Source organism: Panthera onca, chromosome F2, assembly GCF_046562875.1.
Source record: "Panthera onca isolate mPanOnc1 chromosome F2, mPanOnc1 haplotype 2, whole genome shotgun sequence".
NCBI lineage: Eukaryota > Metazoa > Chordata > Mammalia > Carnivora > Felidae > Panthera > Panthera onca.
Genome location: NC_138356.1, coordinates 82,122,735 through 82,141,428, shown reverse-complemented (window position 1 = coordinate 82,141,428; position 18,694 = coordinate 82,122,735). Strand labels below are relative to the sequence as shown.

The 18,694-nt window shown below is 56.5% G+C and overlaps 1 protein-coding gene and 1 long non-coding RNA gene across 4 annotated transcripts; one reads left to right on the top strand and one right to left on the bottom strand.

Annotated features, from left to right (window-relative positions):
* Positions 1–7,282: 7,282 nt before the first annotated feature.
* LOC132664596 (uncharacterized) lies at positions 7,283–13,680 on the bottom strand. 2 transcript variants are annotated; one of them, XR_013553375.2, is made up of 4 exons: positions 13,213–13,680; positions 12,546–12,622; positions 11,392–12,083; positions 7,283–8,964 (listed from the first exon to the last, which is right to left on the bottom strand). It is a non-coding gene; the product is annotated as an uncharacterized LOC132664596 (long non-coding RNA). The 2 variants fall into 2 exon arrangements; XR_013553374.2 differs by having other exon boundaries at positions 12,546–13,680.
* A 939-nt stretch (positions 13,681–14,619) lies between these two features.
* Positions 14,620–18,378, top strand: LY6E (lymphocyte antigen 6 family member E). Of its 2 annotated transcripts, none has more exons than XM_060611456.2 (4): positions 14,620–14,747; positions 16,596–16,705; positions 17,134–17,253; positions 17,409–18,378. In XM_060611456.2, exons 2-4 carry the CDS (start codon positions 16,654–16,656, stop codon positions 17,627–17,629), a joined length of 393 nt encoding a protein of 130 aa, XP_060467439.1. In that variant the 5' UTR covers positions 14,620–14,747; positions 16,596–16,653; the 3' UTR covers positions 17,630–18,378. The 2 variants fall into 2 exon arrangements, with proteins under 2 accessions (XP_060467439.1, XP_060467438.1); XM_060611455.3 differs by lacking the exon at positions 14,620–14,747 and adding an exon at positions 15,802–16,129.
* Positions 18,379–18,694: the final 316 nt, after the last annotated feature.

Here is an 18,694-nt window from a genome sequence, read left to right as displayed (position 1 = left end):
CCTACCCCTCCTCCTGTTTCTGCACCACCTTGGGTGCAGCCTGCACAACTGGTTCCTTTACCACCCTCAGTGTCTCAGGCACCCCTGGCTCCTCCTCTCACCCTCAACGTCAAGGAGCAAAGAGCACCCCTTGGACCGCCCACTTCAGATTTGCCCACAGTGTCCCAGGCAAAAACGGACAACGGGGATCAGATTGTCTTTTAAGTGGACCCAAGTTGAACATATTTGTTTAAACTAATTTAAGTTTGCTGGTTTAATTAAGATAGACTTATCTTTAGAGTTATCAGCATTAAATACGAAACTTTTATTCTACCAAGGTTTACTAAAGGTCAAATAAGCTCATGTTATCTCTGTTGCAATTTGTTGGCAAAAAGATGACTTAAAATAATGGTTAATTTTGTCTCTCTCAAAGTTTTCATGGGTAATTGTTAAGATAGCTTCCAAAGTCTTTGGTAACCTGAAACTTTAAAATTTTGCTTTAAAGTTTGCATGACAAATGAGAGCAAATTCTTTGGACATCTAGGTCTTTTCCAAACCGAACGGAGTGCTTTAGTAAAGCATGGATTACTAAACATAAGGTTTATCTGCTTTTGACTTATTGCAGAGAAACTAAGACTATTTGGGTCTATTGAAAAACATGCTTTGTGCTTAATTGACTCATGAATTCACTATCTAATGAATGCTGGTGTAACAGTTTATGATTGGTTCCTAAGTTTTCCTTGGGGACTAAGGTTTCTAAGTTAATATTCTGCTAAGTATACTTAAGACGGATGGAAATAAGGAAAGCAACCCTGTATGTAGGAAAGTAGGAGATGTGTAAGAAAGATAAAATGAATGGAAATACATTTTTTTTTGGTTGAAGGTTAAAGAAAATAATTTTGTCCTAAATGAGACTGGTTGGTTGGAGAGAAATGGCTTGGGACAAAATTTGAAGGCAAAGGAAAGTTGTAGAAGGTTCATGAAGGGAAATCTTTGGAAAGGAATTCTATGTGTGCTCAGGATGGTCTAAGGTTGAGATGAATGGAATTTTGGAAGTACACTGGCCTAAGGTTGAAATTCTGCTTGTCTGTCTGTTCAAAAGACAAAGTTTTCTTGGACTGTTGATCTGCTCTTGATAAGACAATGTAAACAAAGGTTGTTTGTTTGTTTGTTTGTTTTGTCTTTTGTCTGCCAGGAAAACCAAAGCTTTAGGTTTCCTCCTTTTTTTTTTTTTTTTTTTAATTTTAGGTTTCCTTTTTATCAGGTCTTTGATTAGTTAAAGTTAAAACTTCTCAATGTTTAAGTAGCTAGGTTTTGCTAGCAACATAGAATGACACATATTTGCCTTTAAGATCTCTTATTGCCATGTTGGGTAAATAAATTAAGATTTTAATGATCTGTAACCCTATTTAGGATGTGCTTTACAACTTTCTAAGGTTTTAACAAACTGCCAAGATTTAAATTGTAAATGAAATTTTTTCGACCAATTAGGCATTTTATTCGGGGTGCTGAGTTACTGGGAAAAGCACCATTGTACAATGGTAAACCTTAGGTTGTATTGCACAGGTAAATGCTGCAACTGCCCGAATATATATGCAATTCCTAAAGTTTTAAGGTTTTGGTATAAGGCCCTCACTTGATATTCTGATTATTGAAGTGTTATGTGTCACAATTAACTGAATTCCCTTGTCAATTGCATCATAATGAACTCTTATCAGATCTTTTTTTTCTAAATTTTTTTTTCAACGTTTTTTATTTATTTTTGGGACAGAGAGAGACAGAGCATGAACGGGGGAGGGGCAGAGAGAGAGGGAGACACAGAATCGGAAACAGGCTCCAGGCTCCGAGCCATCAGCCCAGAGCCCGACGCGGGGCTCGAACTCACGGACCGCGAGATTGTGACCTGGCTGAAGTCGGACGCTTAACCGACTGCGCCACCCAGGCGCCCCTCTTATCAGATCTTTAACAATGTCCATTTCTGAGATTTTGTCATTTATAATTGTTCTTATTCTCTCACAAAACATATTTCATCTTCAAGGAGATTCACGAAAAGGACTTTTTTTTTTTAGGACAAATACAGGTATTTGGCATCTTTAAGATTAATACTAAAATGGGCAGAACTAAAAAGCTGCATTCAAATTAAACAAGAATTAGGAACATGGGACTAAATGAACTGAAGAAGATTATAGTTTTGTGACTCTTGTTTGAAATAGTGCTGGTTCTCTAATGTTTGCTCTTCCAGATTAAGGAAACTTTCTCTTGGGGAGCCTGGGTGGCTCAGTCGATTGAGCATCCGACTTCGGTTCAGGTCATGATCTCGCGGTCTGTGAGTTCGAGCCCCATGTCGGGCTCTGTGCTGCCAGCTCAGAGCCTGGAGCCTGCTTCCGATTCTGTGTCTCCCTCTTTCTCTGCCCCTCCCCTGCTCATGCTCTGTCTCTCTCTCTCTCTGTCAAAAATAAATAAAACATTTAAAAAAATTTTTTAAAACCCTTCTTCAAACTTTCTCTTAAGATATCTAAAAAATGTCATCAAACTGAAGCGTTGAACTTTTCTCTCTGCCTAAACCCTCTGAAACTCAAAAACTCTCACAGTATTCTTTCTTTCATGGCAATTACAATTGTTTGCATAATTCCAATAAGAATCTGTTCTCCTTGTAAGAATCTGGTCTCCAGGACACCATTGGAAATACTGGTTATTTTACCAAGGCTTTGACTGGAATGTCATATATGAGAGTCATGCATAGACTCGGATATGACCATACAGCTCTAAGGATCTAAGGTTGGCTTTATGAAACATGGAGCCATAAAGCCCCTTGGAAATGTTGGCCTGATACCTGCTTACAGAGTTCCCAGCAACCTCACAAGGTGGGTAAAAAATGTCCCTTCCTGGCAGGTGCAGGGACTTCAGAATACATTGGGGACCTCGTGGAGAGCAATTCGCCCAAGTCTACACGTATTGCAGGACTGTCGATGGAAGTACTTGGCTTCGCTTCCGGCCTGGAGAGGCTACTAAAATTTCAACCTGGAGATTCCTTATAAAAGGTTCCAGCAAAGCAAACTTGAAAAGATCCCTATGATCAATGACTATTCCTGCTGAGCTTATGCAAATCATTAGGCCAAGTTTGTTAAAACTGGACTTGTTTTGCAAACAAATTAGGCTTGATTTGGCTGTCTCTGGAAATGAGAGTTTTTAGAGAGAAACGCTGTTTCAATAACACACCTTTATGGATGTTAAATTCCAGCTCTGATTGTCGTTAAATGTTTGCTGTTGGCCTAAACTAGACGGCTTGATGTAAACTTCAGAAAAATTGTCACAATATTTCATGTATAGAAAATCTTCTGTGCTTGTTGTTCTGTGGGGGTAATAATAAGACCCCGTGGGCATAGGATTATTTAAACAACGGGAAAGTGGGATAGACTCCTGGAACAACCGTATGCAAAGACTTTTCTCACTGTCAACCTATCAATAGATGAAGACTACAGTGCTTTATTATTCACTCGAGGCTGGGTTAATTCATAAACCTCTAAATAGGCAAACCATGTCCTCCCTAAACCTGATCTGACAGTTACTAGAAACCCATCCCTGGTTTCTGTAAAGGATTAAAAGTCTAATACAGCAGGGGACTTAACTCCAAAATGAGAAGGCCCTTACTGGGTCATATTATGTCCTCCCACTGCAGTAAGTTACAGGGGCACTCTTCATGGGCTCCCGTATCTAAGTAAAACCTGTACCCCCCTTCCAGGAAGTCAATGAGCAAACTAATGTGCCTTCTTATTCTTTCGAGCCTGTGGAAGACCTCAAACTTCTCTTATGATGTTGTATCTTTCCTTTTCATTCTCCTCTCCCAATTTGTACTAACAATTCCTTCTTACAATGGGCCATTCAAAAGGACCACCACAGGCATTTGAGTTACAAACCAGAAAGACCCATCTGATTCCTGCTGCCTGTTCTCACTCTCATCTGAGGAGGCTCCAAGCCAGACATCTAAAAATCTCACTGGCAGCACAGGGAGGACCTGGGTTTGTAGTTTGCTCTATTAACCTCTACTTTTCTTGTTTCTAAAAACAATACTTCTTATTAATGATCTGATTGCTTACTGAACAAAACAGAGTCTATAGGATGGCAATACACCGTCTGTTACACGGTGAAGGCCTTAAATGACTCTCAAGCTAACATTATAGTATTAATTACTAAAATAACCCAAATGCATGAAACGGTTCTACAAAATAGAATGGCATTAGATGTTCTAACTGCCGCACAACGTGGAACTTACACTCTCACAAAAACAAAGTGCTGTGTGTGCGTTCCAGACGACCACACAAATGTTTCGGGATTTCTAACTGACCCGAATACTCAAAGTGATGTTTTACGCAATCCCTCTCTTTCCGTTGACGATTGGTTAAACTCTTGGACTGGAGGATGCTTGTCAACTACCAAAGAACTTTTATTCGAGCTAATCTTTCTAGTCATTCGAATTAGGTTTTGCTGTTTTCTCCCGTGTCCTTTTGCTTGGTGCAGAGATCCCATCGCTGCAATGGCTTCTCGACGACAGACGATCCTTACCCACAGAGACACCACCTTACTGTCCATGTTGGATTCAGCTGCCTCTGCTTTTTGTGATTCCTTCATGCATTCCTCACCTGACCGATATGGACCCATGTAGGTAGGGACGTCTCTACACCCCTTCTCAGCAGGAAGAAGCTACAGAAGATGAGACCTTCCACCTTCAGCAACCTGAAAGATTTAAGGGTCAAAATTGTTCAGGGGGATATGATGAGGGAGCATGGGGGGGGGGGGCGTCGCTGAGGGCAAAATACAGGCTGGCACCTCCCACACTCCCCGGTGGGATCTGTGGGATATTCCTCAGACACTCCTGGCTGCCCAAGAACAAAGGAAAGGGGTTTAAGTGCTTGCCATGGTGATGTGGAAAACTAAGGCAAATAAAAACTAAGTTCCCTTACTGCCTACAGCCCATTGACAAGTCCTTGAAACCGGCAGAGTGACCTCCCTCTAGGAGCTCAGCTGCCTCAATGATAACAGTTTGCTGGGGACAAAAGGGAACCTTGGCTTAACATTGTCCTGGCCCCCTCCCACACCCTCCAATCCCCCCTCCTGTAAGTCTACTTTAACATATAAAAATTCCTTGGGAAGCTTCCTTTGTCTCAACTGCCCCAGGATATATGCTGGCAATCATACTCCAAGCTTATGGCCCTGGATATGCATCTGAAACCTCGCGAGTGAGGTTTATGAAACAGTAATAAATGGTGTTTCCGTAGCAACGGTTAGCCCCTCAAGGTCCTGGAAACCTTGCTTCGAAAATACCTTAGAGACTCTATCCCTGATCCCCTCCCAACCTGAGGGTGTATAATGAGTTACTTGTCACAACCCCAGTGCAGCTCTTCCTACCCACAGGTCCTGCCCCCGTGCTTTAATAAAATCACTCTTTTTTGCACCAAGACGTCCTCAAGAATTCTTTCTTGGTCTTCGGCTACAGACCACTCCACCATCACCCCAAAACTTCATCAAATTACATTATTGAATCAGCACTGAACCGGAGTGTGGGTGCATGGGAGGGATGGCAAGGGCGCTGGCAACCTCACCTTTCACCCGCCACGCAGGGGCAGCCCCCTGGTTCGGAGTCTCCAGACGAAGGAGTAGGCCTGGGGGACAGCACCCACCATCGGCTCTCACAGCCCATCCTCCAGTCCCTTCTTGGAGAGACTGAAATGCATCTCCAAGGGGCAGCGAAAGAATTCACAAGGACAAGTTTTCTCAAGCGAATGCTGTAAGAGAGGGGAGGTGGGGAACCCTGTCCTTTGCTGCACCCGGTAGGGGGTGCACCGCTTTCCTCGGAGGGCAGACGAAGAGTCTACAGGTGGGCTAAGTCTTCTTACCTGGCTCCCCCTACAGGCACGTACCGGTACTGCGGCTCATCCGCTCGTGCACGCGCGTGCGCGCACTCAGCGCAGGCTCCCCACCCGCCCACGTGGTCCGGGCGCCCCCAGGCCTGTGCTCCTCTTCTTCCCCGGCTGTGTCTGCCCATCCTTGCCTCACCCCACCCCTCAGCTTCTCTTCCCTCCCCCCGCCCAAGAGGCTCCCACCGCCCCCCTCCTCCTGCCCCAGGAGTTGACCCCCCTCTGCCCATCTCTGGGTGGACCCGCGGACCCGAGTCAGCGCTCCCCCGGGCTCCGAGCTCCTGTGCGAGAGGAGGCGCTGCTGACGCGGAGCCTGGGAGGCCCCAGGAGCGGGTCGCGCCCGCGGGGCTCCTTTCCTGCAGCCCGCTCGCCGCCTGCTCGCCGCCTGCTCTGCTCAAGGGCACAGGGGACCCCTCGGAGGGTCCCCAGGTGTGGGGGGCGCCTGTGGGACTCCAGGAGGCCACCCGCACTTCACAGCGGGGCCAGGCGCCGCTTCCACAGCTCAGGTCAAGTTCATCTGCACTGAACATTCCGTTTCTTTCACGAACGGAAATTACTTAGGCAACTCGATTTCCTCTAAGAAGGGCCTCATAAGCCTTCTGAAAGATGAGTGTCGTGAACTAGGGGCTTTTGTGGTGCCTTCCAGGCTGATGTGACATCAGTAATAGGGGCTTTTGATTAGATGTTTTAAATACAAAAATAGAGTGGAGCGAGACAGAACTGGGTAGAATAGAAAATACCGAGTGCCCCGACACAGGAAGGATAGGAGGATTTATATATATATTGCAGATACATGTATAGGATTTGGGTCACAAATGTGGAAAGGTGTACTCACTAAGGCACCAGCCTCCTGGAGGGGTGGGGGAGGCTCGTGCCCCCCCCCCCCCCCCTCGCCCCGGGAAAGGGCAGGACTGCGGCCGGCCTCCGCCACGGCCTGAATCCCACCCCTGGCCCAGAGAGAATCCTCCCCGGGCCCAGACTGACGCCTGGCTCCGGGGGTGTCGGGGAACTCAAGGACCCAAAGTCATGAGCTGTGTGAACGGCTCAAAGATCCTCGGGGACCCTGCCCCACACCCACCTGCTCCTCCACGGGCGCTCCCCAGCTGCCCTCCAGAGCGGCGCCCCTCTCCCAGGCCTCCCTCCTGCCCTCCCCGCACCGGGCCAGAAGGCTTTGCCCCCCTCCTCCCTGCTTCCTCCTCCCGTATCCTTCGTAGAGCCCCTGAGCACCCCTCTCCGGAACCTCTCACTCTCCCCTGGGGTCTGCTTCCGAAGCACCCAGATTGACAGCCCTCCTCACCCTCCCCTCCCCACTTCCCCCCTCCCCCGCCTCTCCCTTCCCTTCCCTTCCCTTCCCTTCCCTTCCCTTCCCTCCCCTCCCCTTCCCTTCTCTTCCCTTCTGGCACAGGGAGTTGGCCTGAGGGATGGAGGGGCGGTTGGTGGCAGGGTGTGAGGAGAGGGGCCGAGGCGGGACCTTTGGGCTTCCGGGAACCCGCCCTCTCTTGGCGGGGCGGACTCTATCCTTACCCCCTGGGCCGGGGGACAGCCCAACTCACCTCCTTTCCCATTTGGTACGCCGCGGGGTGTTTTCTGCGTTTCCTCGCAGAAACTTGACAAATAGGCCAGTCTGCAAAAGGTCAGAGAGGCTTCCCGGGGCCCGCAGCCGCTGCCCTTGCGGGCTAAGCGTGGCTGCTGCCCAGGGGCACAAGGCGGATGGAGCTCTGGAGCCAGCTCCGGGGAAGACAAGGCACCAAAGGGCGCCGAAGCCAGGCCATCGCTGCCCAAGGAAGCCTCCTCTGATGGGCCACCCCGCTGGCTGTTTGTAGGGTCATGTTGAAGTCAAAGTCTGGAGTGAGGCTCTGTCTGTGTGAGAGGCACGTCCAGCCCCCAGCTGCCTGGGCTCCCAGGGACCACGGATGGCTGGTTCCTGCCCCTCAGCTGGGGTGGCAGCGGGTCAGTCCCAGCCTGCCAGCTGGAGTTGGACAAACTCAGAGCCACACACACTCTCCCACCTAAGTGGGCCCCTGGCACCCACCAGGCAGAGCTGCAGGGACCGCGGACAGGGTCCCACCCCCAGCCGGACTGCAGCCGGTCTCTCCCTGGAGGGCTCTTCCCAGCCCCCAGGGCGCCTTGCCTACCTCAAAGCAGATTTCCTGTGAGAGGGGAGGTGCCCCAGTGATGGGCTTCTGTTGGGGGCGGGGGAGTTCCAGGGCTGACAGCCAAGAAAGAACTCTTGAGACGTCTTCGGTGTAAAAAGATGATTTTATTAAAGCACGGGGTGGGGGGGGTGGGCGCCTGGGTGGCTCAGTCCGTTGAGCGTCCGACTTCGGCTCAGGTCATGATCTCACGGTCCGTGAGTTCGAGCCCCGCGTCGGGCTCTGTGCGGACAGCTGGGAGCCTGGAGCCTGCTTCAGATTCTATGTCTCCCTCTCTCTCTGCCCCTTCCCTGCTCATGCTCTGTCTCTGTCTCAAAAATAAATAAAAACTTTAAAAAAATTAAAAAAAAAATAAATAAAGCACGGGGACGGGACCCGTAGGCAGGAAGAGCTGCACTGGGGTTGTGACCGGTGACTGATTATATACCGTCAGGTTGGGCCGGGGTTAGGGACAGAGTAAGTCTCCTTCAGATGTATATGAGGGGCCATAATCGGGGGAGGATGATCGCCAGCATATATCTTGGGGGGTAGAGATAAAGGAAGTTTCCAAAGGAGTTTTTATATGTTAAAGTAGACTTACGGGATCCTGGGGGGTCGGGATAAGATTGTCTTTTGCCCTGAGCAAAGTGTCATCATGGAGGCAGCCAGCTCCTATAGGAATGCCACTCTGCCTGTTTCAAGGACTTGTCGCTGGGCTGTAGGCAGTAAGGGAACTTACTTTTTTCTTTTGACTTTGTTTCCCACACCGCAAACACTCAAGTTGGGGAGATCCGCTGGGCCAGCCTGAAGGGTCCTGACCGGGGCCCAGGGCAGGGACAGCAGGGAAAGGATGAAGCCGGCTTGTCCCCAGACCATGTGAGTGAATCCACAGAGTGTCCAGGAAAATGGAGACCCAGCTGGATCAGACCGACCACAGCCTACGGCAGGGAAACAGGGAGGGGTCAGGGAAAGGGAAGGGGCCGGGGCAGGGGGGGGGGGGGGGTAAGGGAGAGGCAAGGGAAAGGGTGGGGGGGGGGGCTGAGGGAGGGGGCGGTGCTGGAGGTGGTCCCTCTGGGCAGGGCTTTCCTGGAGGTGGGGAGGGGAAGAAGGCTCCCAGGTTCTGCAGGGCTCCCCTGGGGCTGGGAGGGAGGGGGAAGCTGGCTAGAAGGGGGGCAGTGTGGGGGGCGGGCAGTCCTCTGGGCCAATGTTCTGACCCATGCTGATGACCCCCTGTGACCCTGGCTCCCGTCGAGCCCCGGGGACTGGGATATGGCCCAAAGGCTGGTGACAGAGGGAGCCTCCCAAGGCCACCCCCCTTGTGCAGGAGGCCCCCACCAGGGGCTACGCAACACCACTGGAGGGCCCAGAACTTGGTGGCACGCGGGGTCTGGCTGATCACTGCCTAGTTGAGACCAGGCCAGGACCTTTTAAAGCCAAATAGGCAGTAGTGTCTTTCCAGGTACGCTCGGGTGGGGAGCTCCCCAGGCATTGCTGTATGGGAGGCCCCTGCCCTCTGTGTCTCCATCAACCGTCAACAAATATCAGCCTCCAGGTCCCCAGCCCCGGTGGGCCTGTCGGACCCCAGCTTCTCTATCGGCCACTGCCCTATGTCCTTAACTTGGAGAAATTAAAAGATAAAAGAAAGTTTTCACTCTGAAGATCCTTAACTTGTCCTGGGACAGCCATCATCTAGGTAAGGGGGCTTCTCGGTGCTCTGTGACAAATCCTGCGACTGATTCCCACGCGCGCCATCCGAGAGCCCTTCTGAGTCTGCTGACGCGCAGCGTTCCGCAGGCACAGTCACAGAGGCTCCACCCAGCTGGCCACAAGGTCATTTGAGGAGGGTCTTGGCTTGTGCCTCCAGGAAGCCTGCAGTCTTGTGTGTGAAGCAGCCGCAGACTGTGGCCCCAACACCCCTTCCTGCAGCGCTCCCTCCTGCCAACCCCCCCACCCCCCACCCCCGCAGTGCTATTCTTGCAAACATCACACTTCTGAATTCTAGGTGTGACTTTCTACCCACAGCACCAGCTTTCAAGCTGTGTTTCCATTCAAATGTACTCGTCTGGTATTCACCGAGCGAGCACCTAGTACTTCCCAGGCAGTACTGGATGTCAGGGGGGAGCGGCAGGGACCACCCCAGCAGGAGGGGAGAGAGCGCCCCGATATGGGCACTTGAGCAGAGAAGCAAGGGTGCAGGCCAAGGAGGCCTGGGGCAGACTTCCTGTTCCGGGACTGGGAACAGATGTGCAAAGGCACTGAGGTGGGAGCCTGTGGTTGGAGCAGATGCTCTGAAATCACAGTAGCGCTTTGGACTCCAAGACAAGTGGGAACCAGCCTGAGAGGGGTGTGCTGAGGCTCCACTGGGAGATGCGGAGCTGGGCCCCCAGAGATAAGGCAGGGGTACAGAGCCACACAGCAGTTGCCAGTCCCTTGGGCTGCTCTCCTCACACGCTGAGGCCCCACTGCCACACGTGGCCTTGCCTCTGACCCAGCTAGAGCCCCAGAGTGGTAGAGGCCTGCAGGGCCCAGCCCAAGACCTCCGTGGCTGGCTCCCAGCCCGGGTTCTGCCCCTACATGAGACAAGGTGGTAGGAGAGGGGGGCCAGGGCCTGCACACTTTCCCACGGGACCCCTAAGCAGGGACCTGAGCAGTAGGAGTCCCCAGGCCCCGGGGCAGGGTGGGCAGCCCCAGGTGGGAGCACGGGGCCACTGAGAGGCTGATGCTGGGGCCCAAGGAGGCCAACAGCACCCGCCAGCAGCCTCGGAACAGCACCCGCAGACAGACGGACAGGCAGCCCGTGGCTGCCCGACACACCCGGGGGCGGGGGATGGGTGCTTCCCTCTTCCAATGAGATGGCAGAATGCCGGAAAATGCCACCTCTTACGCTCTCTGCACCCCACAGCCACCTCTGCAGACTCAGCACCCCAAGCCAGGTTCCTGTTAGCTCAGGTCCCAAGAGTGGCCCTATGGATACCTCTTCTGCACTGGTGAGGGCAACGGCCACCATTCCTTCCCAGTTCAGGACGCCGCCTTCCTGGGCCAGGGACCCAACCGGGACCTGCCTAACCACGTTCACACTTGGGTCCAGACCCTGGACAGGACGGGAGACATCCAGCAGCAAATGTGCGCCCCCCCCCCCCCCAAACTCAAAGGGCCCATAACCCAAGCCTCAGCAGTCCCGGCCAGGAGAAAACTCCCCCGAGAGCACATAGGAAAGGTTACGTACACCCTGGGAGAGGCACAACACCCGCTGCTCCTGCCTGCTGGCCTTCCTACTCCCCTACCCAGCTGGGGGATGCCACCTTCCCAGGGCACTGACCAAGCTTCCGTCAGCAGCGGTGACCAGAGGCCTCCGAAGTACTCACCAGTGCCGGCCTTCCTTCTCTCTGGGCTCAGCCAGGGACTTCGGGAACCAAGGCTGGAAAACTAAATGTGCCTGACTGCGGGAGGGCTGGGTCACTTGCGTGGATGCCACTCCGTCTCCGTCCCGGAGCATCTGGGCCTCTGTGCTGTGTGGACTCTCCCACCGCTTCACTCGGTCATCCCTTCAGGGGTCACAGCAGAGCCTTTTGGACCAACCCGGCTAGCGTGGGGACCCTGGAGCCGGCAGGCCTGTGGTGGGGTGCTGGATGCTGGGGCCAGGCGCAGCTGCAGTGGGGACCCGGGCCCTTTGCAGGGTAAGAAGGCACCAGCTCACAGGGAGTGCCCATGTGGGGGGACATTTCGCCAGGGCTGCACCCACCTCCCTCTACCCATTGGGCCCTCCTCAGGACAGCGTCTGCCCCATCAGAGGTGGGGCGAACTAAGACAGGGAAAGAAAAAGCAGTCTGTGCTGGGGTTGGGGGTGGGGTAGGGGAGAGGAAGCTGACCCAGGAAATGTACAGTTTGCAAACTCAAAGTTCTTGACAAGCCCAAGAAAGGGAAGCAGACGCAGAGGAGTCACAGGCACAGCCAGACCCTCGGGCAGGTGGATACACACCCGACCGCTCCGGTGGGTGTCCAATGTACACGAAGCAGGCTCCCACAGTTCTGGATTGAAGGAGGGAGCGTGAGCAGCCTGCCACGGGGAGGGGGGTGGGCAGGCCTATTAGAGGAACCCTCCTGCCATCACTTTGAGCCCAAGGAACCCCTCTGGCCGGTAGCTCCCGGGTATGCCAAGCCCCTGGATGCGGGGTCTCCTTCAGGAGGAATGGGTTCCAGGGCATGGCCACGACCCCCACCTGTTCAGACTTGCCCAACTGACTACATACTGAGAGCAAGCTTGGAGGGAGCCAGCCTGGCCTCCCCACCCCGGTTTCCCAAAGGACCCCACAGATTATATCATCCGGCATTGCACAAACCCCCTGGCTTGGCCACATGTGTTCAGATTTGAGTCTGCATTTTTTTAAGGATATTGGAGTCTCCTGGCTGACGTGTGGCAGTGACCTTGGGGACATTTTGTGAGTCAGTTGTTCACACAAGAGCCCTCTGAATCACAGGGTCCTGTCTCAAGGCAGAGTCTACTTTTGCTTTCACTCACCATGGGTGAGCACCCGCCATGGGCCAGAGGTGGTCTGGGTGCTGGGCACACGAATTCCCCTGTCCTCAAGGGCTGACCTGCTGGAGGGAATCAACAAGGAAGTGGCCCATGCCCAAACGGATGGGCAGGGCCAAGATAACGTGTATGCCTCCTGTGGGGACCGAGATTCATCCATTTCCCTTCCAGGAAGGTGGGAACGGGCCCTGCATGCCAAAGGAACTTCACACTCCCCCTTCCAGGATAAGCCCAAAGCTGAGACTAAGATACCAGCAAGGTGCTGCATGGGGAAAGGATGAGAAGGTGCCACCAAGGCCCCCATCCTGCCCTCCAGAGGTCAGATCCAGAAGAGGAACCTACTGCATGTCCCTGGGGTACATGGAACCCCACAGATGCCACCACTCCTTGGCTGGGGACATTTTGTGACACACACAGAGCCCCACCTTCAGCCTCCAAGGAAAGAGCCCCCAAAGTCTTCCCAAATTGATCTCTCCCACGTCATCTGGATGTTACGGAAAACCAGGCAAGGTCTGACCCTGATCCTGACACTGTGAAGACAAACACACACACACACACACACACACACACACACACACACACACACACACTTACATGCATACTCATACACACCAGCCACACATCCACTCATATCCCCGCCCTGCACACTCACAGGGTGCCTAATGCACCCCCAGACATTTCCCACGTGTCCGGTGCCATTATAGGGTCCCTATTCCCATCCAGCTCCATCCCAGCCACTCTGCAATTCTGTCTCAGCTCCCTCCCCCACCCCTCCCCAACTATAGAGTTAAGAAGCCTCTTCCTCTGGGGCCCTCTTCCACTGTCACCCAGGTGCCACCGAGAAAGGCTGAGAGACAAGGCCAGGTGCCATAGCTCCCCACCGGAAGTGTGTTGTGAATGTGTGAAGTATATTTCAAAAACAAGAAGGTGGCAGAGACTCAGCAAACTGCAGGTCTCTACAAGAAGAGGAAGAAACCGGCAAAGGGAGGAGGCGAGGAGGGCCAGGCAGCCCTGGCCTGTGGGCAAAACACAGCATCTTCAGCTCCCCGTGGGCTGTGCGTGGTCTCCCTCCCTGGCCAATGGCAGGCAGGATGCAGGGACACGGCGGGGGGTGGGGGGGTGCTGCAGGTCCAGCCAGGGACTATCTACTGAGAGGACCCATGAAAGGCTTTGCCATCAGGCTTTGTTCTAACGGCCCCCTAGGCTCTGGCCGGGAGGTCAGATCAGGCTGGCTTTGGGAACGGACCCCCCCACCCGCCCCACCCCGGCTGCAGAGTGAGCTGGGGGCCTGAGAGCATCCTGGCGGAGTGTCTTGGCCCAGGGGGGCGCAGCCACATAAGAAGCGGCCCTGCGCCCAGAGGAAAAAGGGGTCCAGAACGAGCAAAGATGGACCGTCGCCGGGGATCCCTGTGGCCCGCCACCACTGCCCCCCTCCGACCTCCCTCCCCAACCCACGGGAGAGCTCACGGCTCAGCCCCGAGGCGAGGCCGGGAGCCGAGGACCACAGGCAGCCCGGAGCAGAGGGCGCGACGTGCCAGGGGCAAGGTCCCTGCCTCCTCGCCGCCCTCAGCCGGCCCCAGGGTCGGAAACGCTCCCACCGCACTGGGCAGAAGCGACGCGAGCCTTCCCGGAGAGGGGCCGCCCCCGCCCACACACGCTCGCGGAGCGTCGCCCGGCTGCCCCGCGATGTCCAGCGGCCTGCGTCCAGCGGGCCAGCGACACCTCCCTGGGCCAGGGCTCGGAGTCCGGGTGGGGGCGCGCCAGCCCCGTCCGGTTGCGGGAACTCTGACTCTCCCGCTGCGCGCGCGTCCCCCGCGCCTCCAGCAAGCACGCCGACCCCGACCAGCCTCCGCGCCCACCCCCAGCCCGCGGGAACGCCGACCGCGACCCCCGCGCGCCCACCGAGCTCCCCACGCCCGCACGAGCGCCGGCTCCGCCCCCGCCCCGCCCACTGGAACGTCGACTCCGCCCCCCGCGCGCCCCCAGCCCGCCGGAAAGATAACTCCGCCCCCCGCCCGAAGGAGCGGCGACTCCGCCCCCTGCCCGCCCCTGCGCCCCCCGCCCGCCGGAGCGCCGACTCCGCCCGCCGTTCCCCGCCCGCTCGGCTGCCGGGAGTCCGGGAGTGTCGTGCGATTGGGCGCCAGGCTCGGGCAGCTCGGCGAGGCCGTGGACCTGCGTCTGCCCCGCGTGAGTCGGCGGGGCCCGGATCCCGGCGGGGAAGCAGGGATGACCCCTTCGGCGCCCGGCAGGGCGTAGGGGGAGCGAGCAGGGTGCCGGGGGAGACGCCGGAGGGTCCGGGGGAGGCTGGGAGTCGGGGCTTAGGGGTGGGCCCAGTGCCAGGGGGCTGAGCCTCCACTCCCCTCCCCCAGTCTTCCCGAATATCCCCCGAGATCCGGGCTGGAGCGGGCGCACACCGCCACCCGGCGCCCTTCCTGGCTGGGTGACCCAGAGCTGCGCCGGGCATGGGGCCCGTCACCCAGCTCCAGGTTCCCCACCATCGCTCCCGAGGGGACTGGGGAGGGGCAGCCTTCCTGACTTGGGAAGGGGGCTGGGATCTTGGCGGGCCGGTGGGATGGGGAGAATGCACTGGCCTCCCCGGGGGGACCCCTGGAACTGGAGCCTACCCAGGGGAGGCGTGAAAGCTTCTTGTCTGCCAAAGATTCTGCAAGCCCAGGAGCCTCCGCCCCCCACGCTGATCCACCTGACCCCTTCCCGTCGCTGGGGGCGAGGACTAGCTCTTACTTCTCTGCTGGCCCCCAGTCACGGGGTGCCTGGCTTTGTCAGAAATCAGCCCATGAGCCTGGGGGAGGCAGTCTGGGTCCCAGATGGCGCTGTCCCAGAAGCCCACTGGTCACTCTCAGGGCTCCTTTTGCTGGACCCTGCTAATTGCCATCCACTCCAGCCAGTGCCTGGACTCAGCCCAGTGGGGCCTGTTTGATTGGGTGCCTGGCAGTGGACAGTGGGGACGGTGGCCGGGCATTCCAGAGCTTCCTTGAGAACAGCTCAGGGCTTCTCCATGCCCAAACCCTACTTTCTAGAAGAGGAAACGAGGGAGGCTCCTTCCTCCCTGAACTGTCTGGATCTGGGATCAAGCCCCCGCTGGGCATGACACCGTTTCTGGGCATTTGCAGCTCCTGTCCCTGACCCCAAGATGTCAGCCCAGACCCAGGACTAGGCTGGGGGGAGGGGGGGGGTGCTGTTCTCTCTCTGATATTCTCCTTCCTCCCAGTGCCTGGGAACCAGCTCCCAGGCCTAGAATGCCCATCCCCCGCCCATGGCTGTCCCCAGCAGAAGGCACCAGGCAGCTCCTCCCACACCATGCCTCCTGCAGAACGGAGAGCCAGAACGCCAGCTGGTCACCTTCCGAGTGCTTTCTCCACCCACTGCCACTGGTCCCTGCCCACAAGAGGGTCCTGGTGTAGGCACCGGGCAGCCCCCACAGACTCCTGAGCCTGTTTTTTGGGCACAGAATGGGGGAAGGACAGACACTCCTGGGCTCGCTGACTTCAGCACTGAATAACACACAGAATGGAAAGCACCCCGCGCCCTCAGCACAGAAGCGGCTGGAGGTGGGGGCTCAGCTAAGTGTGCCTCGTGCACCCACCCAGCCCCTGAGACCCCGTGTCAGGAATGGAGCTGGCTCATGGAAGGTTCTGGATGCAGCCTGGCTAATATCGCTGGCCACTATGTCCTCTCCCCCAGGACCACGACCAGGGGGCCACTCTTTTGGCCTCCCTTTCTGTTTGGTCCTGAGACTAATGAGCTCCCTCAGCTGGCCCCATCCGCAAGCAGCACAGGCTTGGGCGGGGGGGGGGGGGGTCCCAACCAGGAGGACTGTGCACCGAGTGAGGGGTGGGTCAGGAGTGGAACAGAAAGACCCTTTGTGTGCTGGCTCTGCTGCTGGAAGCTGGCAGGCCCCCCCTGCCATCTGCACAATGGGGGCAGCCTGGCTCCAGGGCCAGGGGCTCTGGCTCCACTGGGAGGAAGGAGGCGTGGGGCACGCAGCCCGGGTCCTCCAACCAGATGTCTTTCCAGGCAGGGCCACTTTCTTTGCCTTTGTGAGACCCCAGACGGGACACCTGTCTTCTCCAGTATGAAGGTCTTCCTGCCCGTGCTGCTGGCTGCCCTTCTGGGTGTGGAGCAAGGTGAGATGTCCTTGGGGCCCCAGGCCTGTGAGTGAGCTGGGCCTTCCTCCCCGACTCTCTCTCCACCTTCTCTCCTGAGCAGTGCCCAGGGGTCCTTCAGGCCAGTTCCCGTGGGACCTGTTCTAGGAGGCCTAGCGGGGCCTCTCCCCCAGCAAAGCGGGGGGTCATGCTTCCTGCTCCCCCTGGAGGCCTGGGTTCTGCCCCCAACACACTCATCACTGTGCACTTGGGTGGCCCTGGAGTCCCTTCAGGATCGGGGTCCCCAGTCATTCATTGTCTTTTTGGGTCTCCAGCCAGAGTCTGGAATGTGATCATTGCTCTGTTAGCATCTGCAAATGATTGGGTGTTGGTGTTGGCTCAGGACTGGAAGGGAAGGTTCCCTGGCTTGAGACAGGTGTCACCTACAGCATGCCCCCCTTCTTCTGCAGCTCACTCCCTGGTGTGCTTCTCTTGCACGAATCAGAACAGTAATTTCTACTGCCTAAAACCAACCATCTGCTCGGACTCGGACAACTACTGCGTGACCGTATCTGCCTCCGCCGGCATCGGTGAGTGCCGGTACCTGCCTCTGCCGGGATCTGGGCATCGGTGAGCCCCGGTGCCTGCCTCCGCCGGCATCCGTGAGTGCCGGCGGCCGGCCTCTCCCCGCTTCCTGGGACTTTGCCCTCTGCCCTTACCCTCACAGCCTTGTCTTCCCGCCTAGGGAACCTGGTGGACTTCGGCCATACCCTGAACAAGGGCTGCTCCCCGATCTGCCCCAGCCCCAGCATCAACCTCGGCGTGGCGTCTGTGGGCACCTATTGCTGCCAGAATTTCCTGTGCAACATCAGCACGGCCGGCGGGGGGCTGAGGGCCAGTGCCGCCGTGTTGGGCCTCGGGCTCCTGCTCAGTCTGCTGTCCGCCCTGCAGCGGCTTGGGCCCTGACCGCTGGGACCCTACAGCCGGCCCAGACTCCCCCAGCTCAGGAAGGAAGGCCCGGCCCCTCTTCCTTTGACTCGTCACCCTGCTTGATCCCAGTTCTCCCAGCCCTCCCCGCCCTCGGTCCCCTCCCTGGTCAGGCCCCCAGGCCTGCACCTGCCCTAAGAGGGGCCGGCTGCCCTCACTTCTCAGGCAGTGACGTGACCTTCCTCGGGGAACCTGGGAAGGGATGAGGGTTGGAGCCTGAGGGTCCCAGAGTCAGAACTGAGTCCTGGGGACACTCTAGGAGGCACACGTCAGCCCCAGGCCCTGCCCCGTCCAGGCTGTGTCTGCCCCCAGGTGGTGTGGAAGATGTGCTCTCTGCCACTGCGTCCCAGAAGGGCAAGCGTGCTGTTGCCACAGGTGACTGTGTAAACTCAGCTGTGTGGACGCGTGTGCCGGGTGCCCCTGTGGCGTGTGTGCGAGTGTGTGGCCGTGTCCGGGCCCGTGTGTGTGTGGGATAAGTGCCAGGCATCCGGCATTAGCAGCCGCCGAGCTCCCCGAGTCCACACCAGAACTTATTTTCTCTGGCATTTCTACGCCCCACTTTAAGGGTAGCCTTTTGGAAGACGGGGTTCCAGTGCATCTGGGCTTGACTGCTGGACCCAGGAATCGGTTCCCACCCCCAACTCCAGCCGCGGCCCCCACCCCCTCCCTCCACCCCATACTGGAGTCTGCCTGCTGCCTTGGTGCCTCAAATAAACGCGTGTTCCCAACCCTTCCTGCCCTGGGTGTGACAGCCTGTGGCTGCTCGTCTGGGAGTCCCCCTCCCAGCAGGGTCCTAGTGTGGGGGGCTCCCTGCCGGATGGCCCCACCCTGAGGTGCACGGCAGGGAGAGGGCTCTCCCAAGTTCACAGCTGGCTGCCCTCCAGGCTGAGAAGGGAACGGCCACCCCACGTCCTCCACTTCTTCCTGTGCTGGGCGAGGCAGGGCCATGTGGGAAGTTGATCCTCCGGCGGGACAGGTCAGGACAAGAAGCAGGGAGGGAGGTCAGTCTGGTTCTGGGAGGAAGGCAGCACCCTCCAGAGGGAG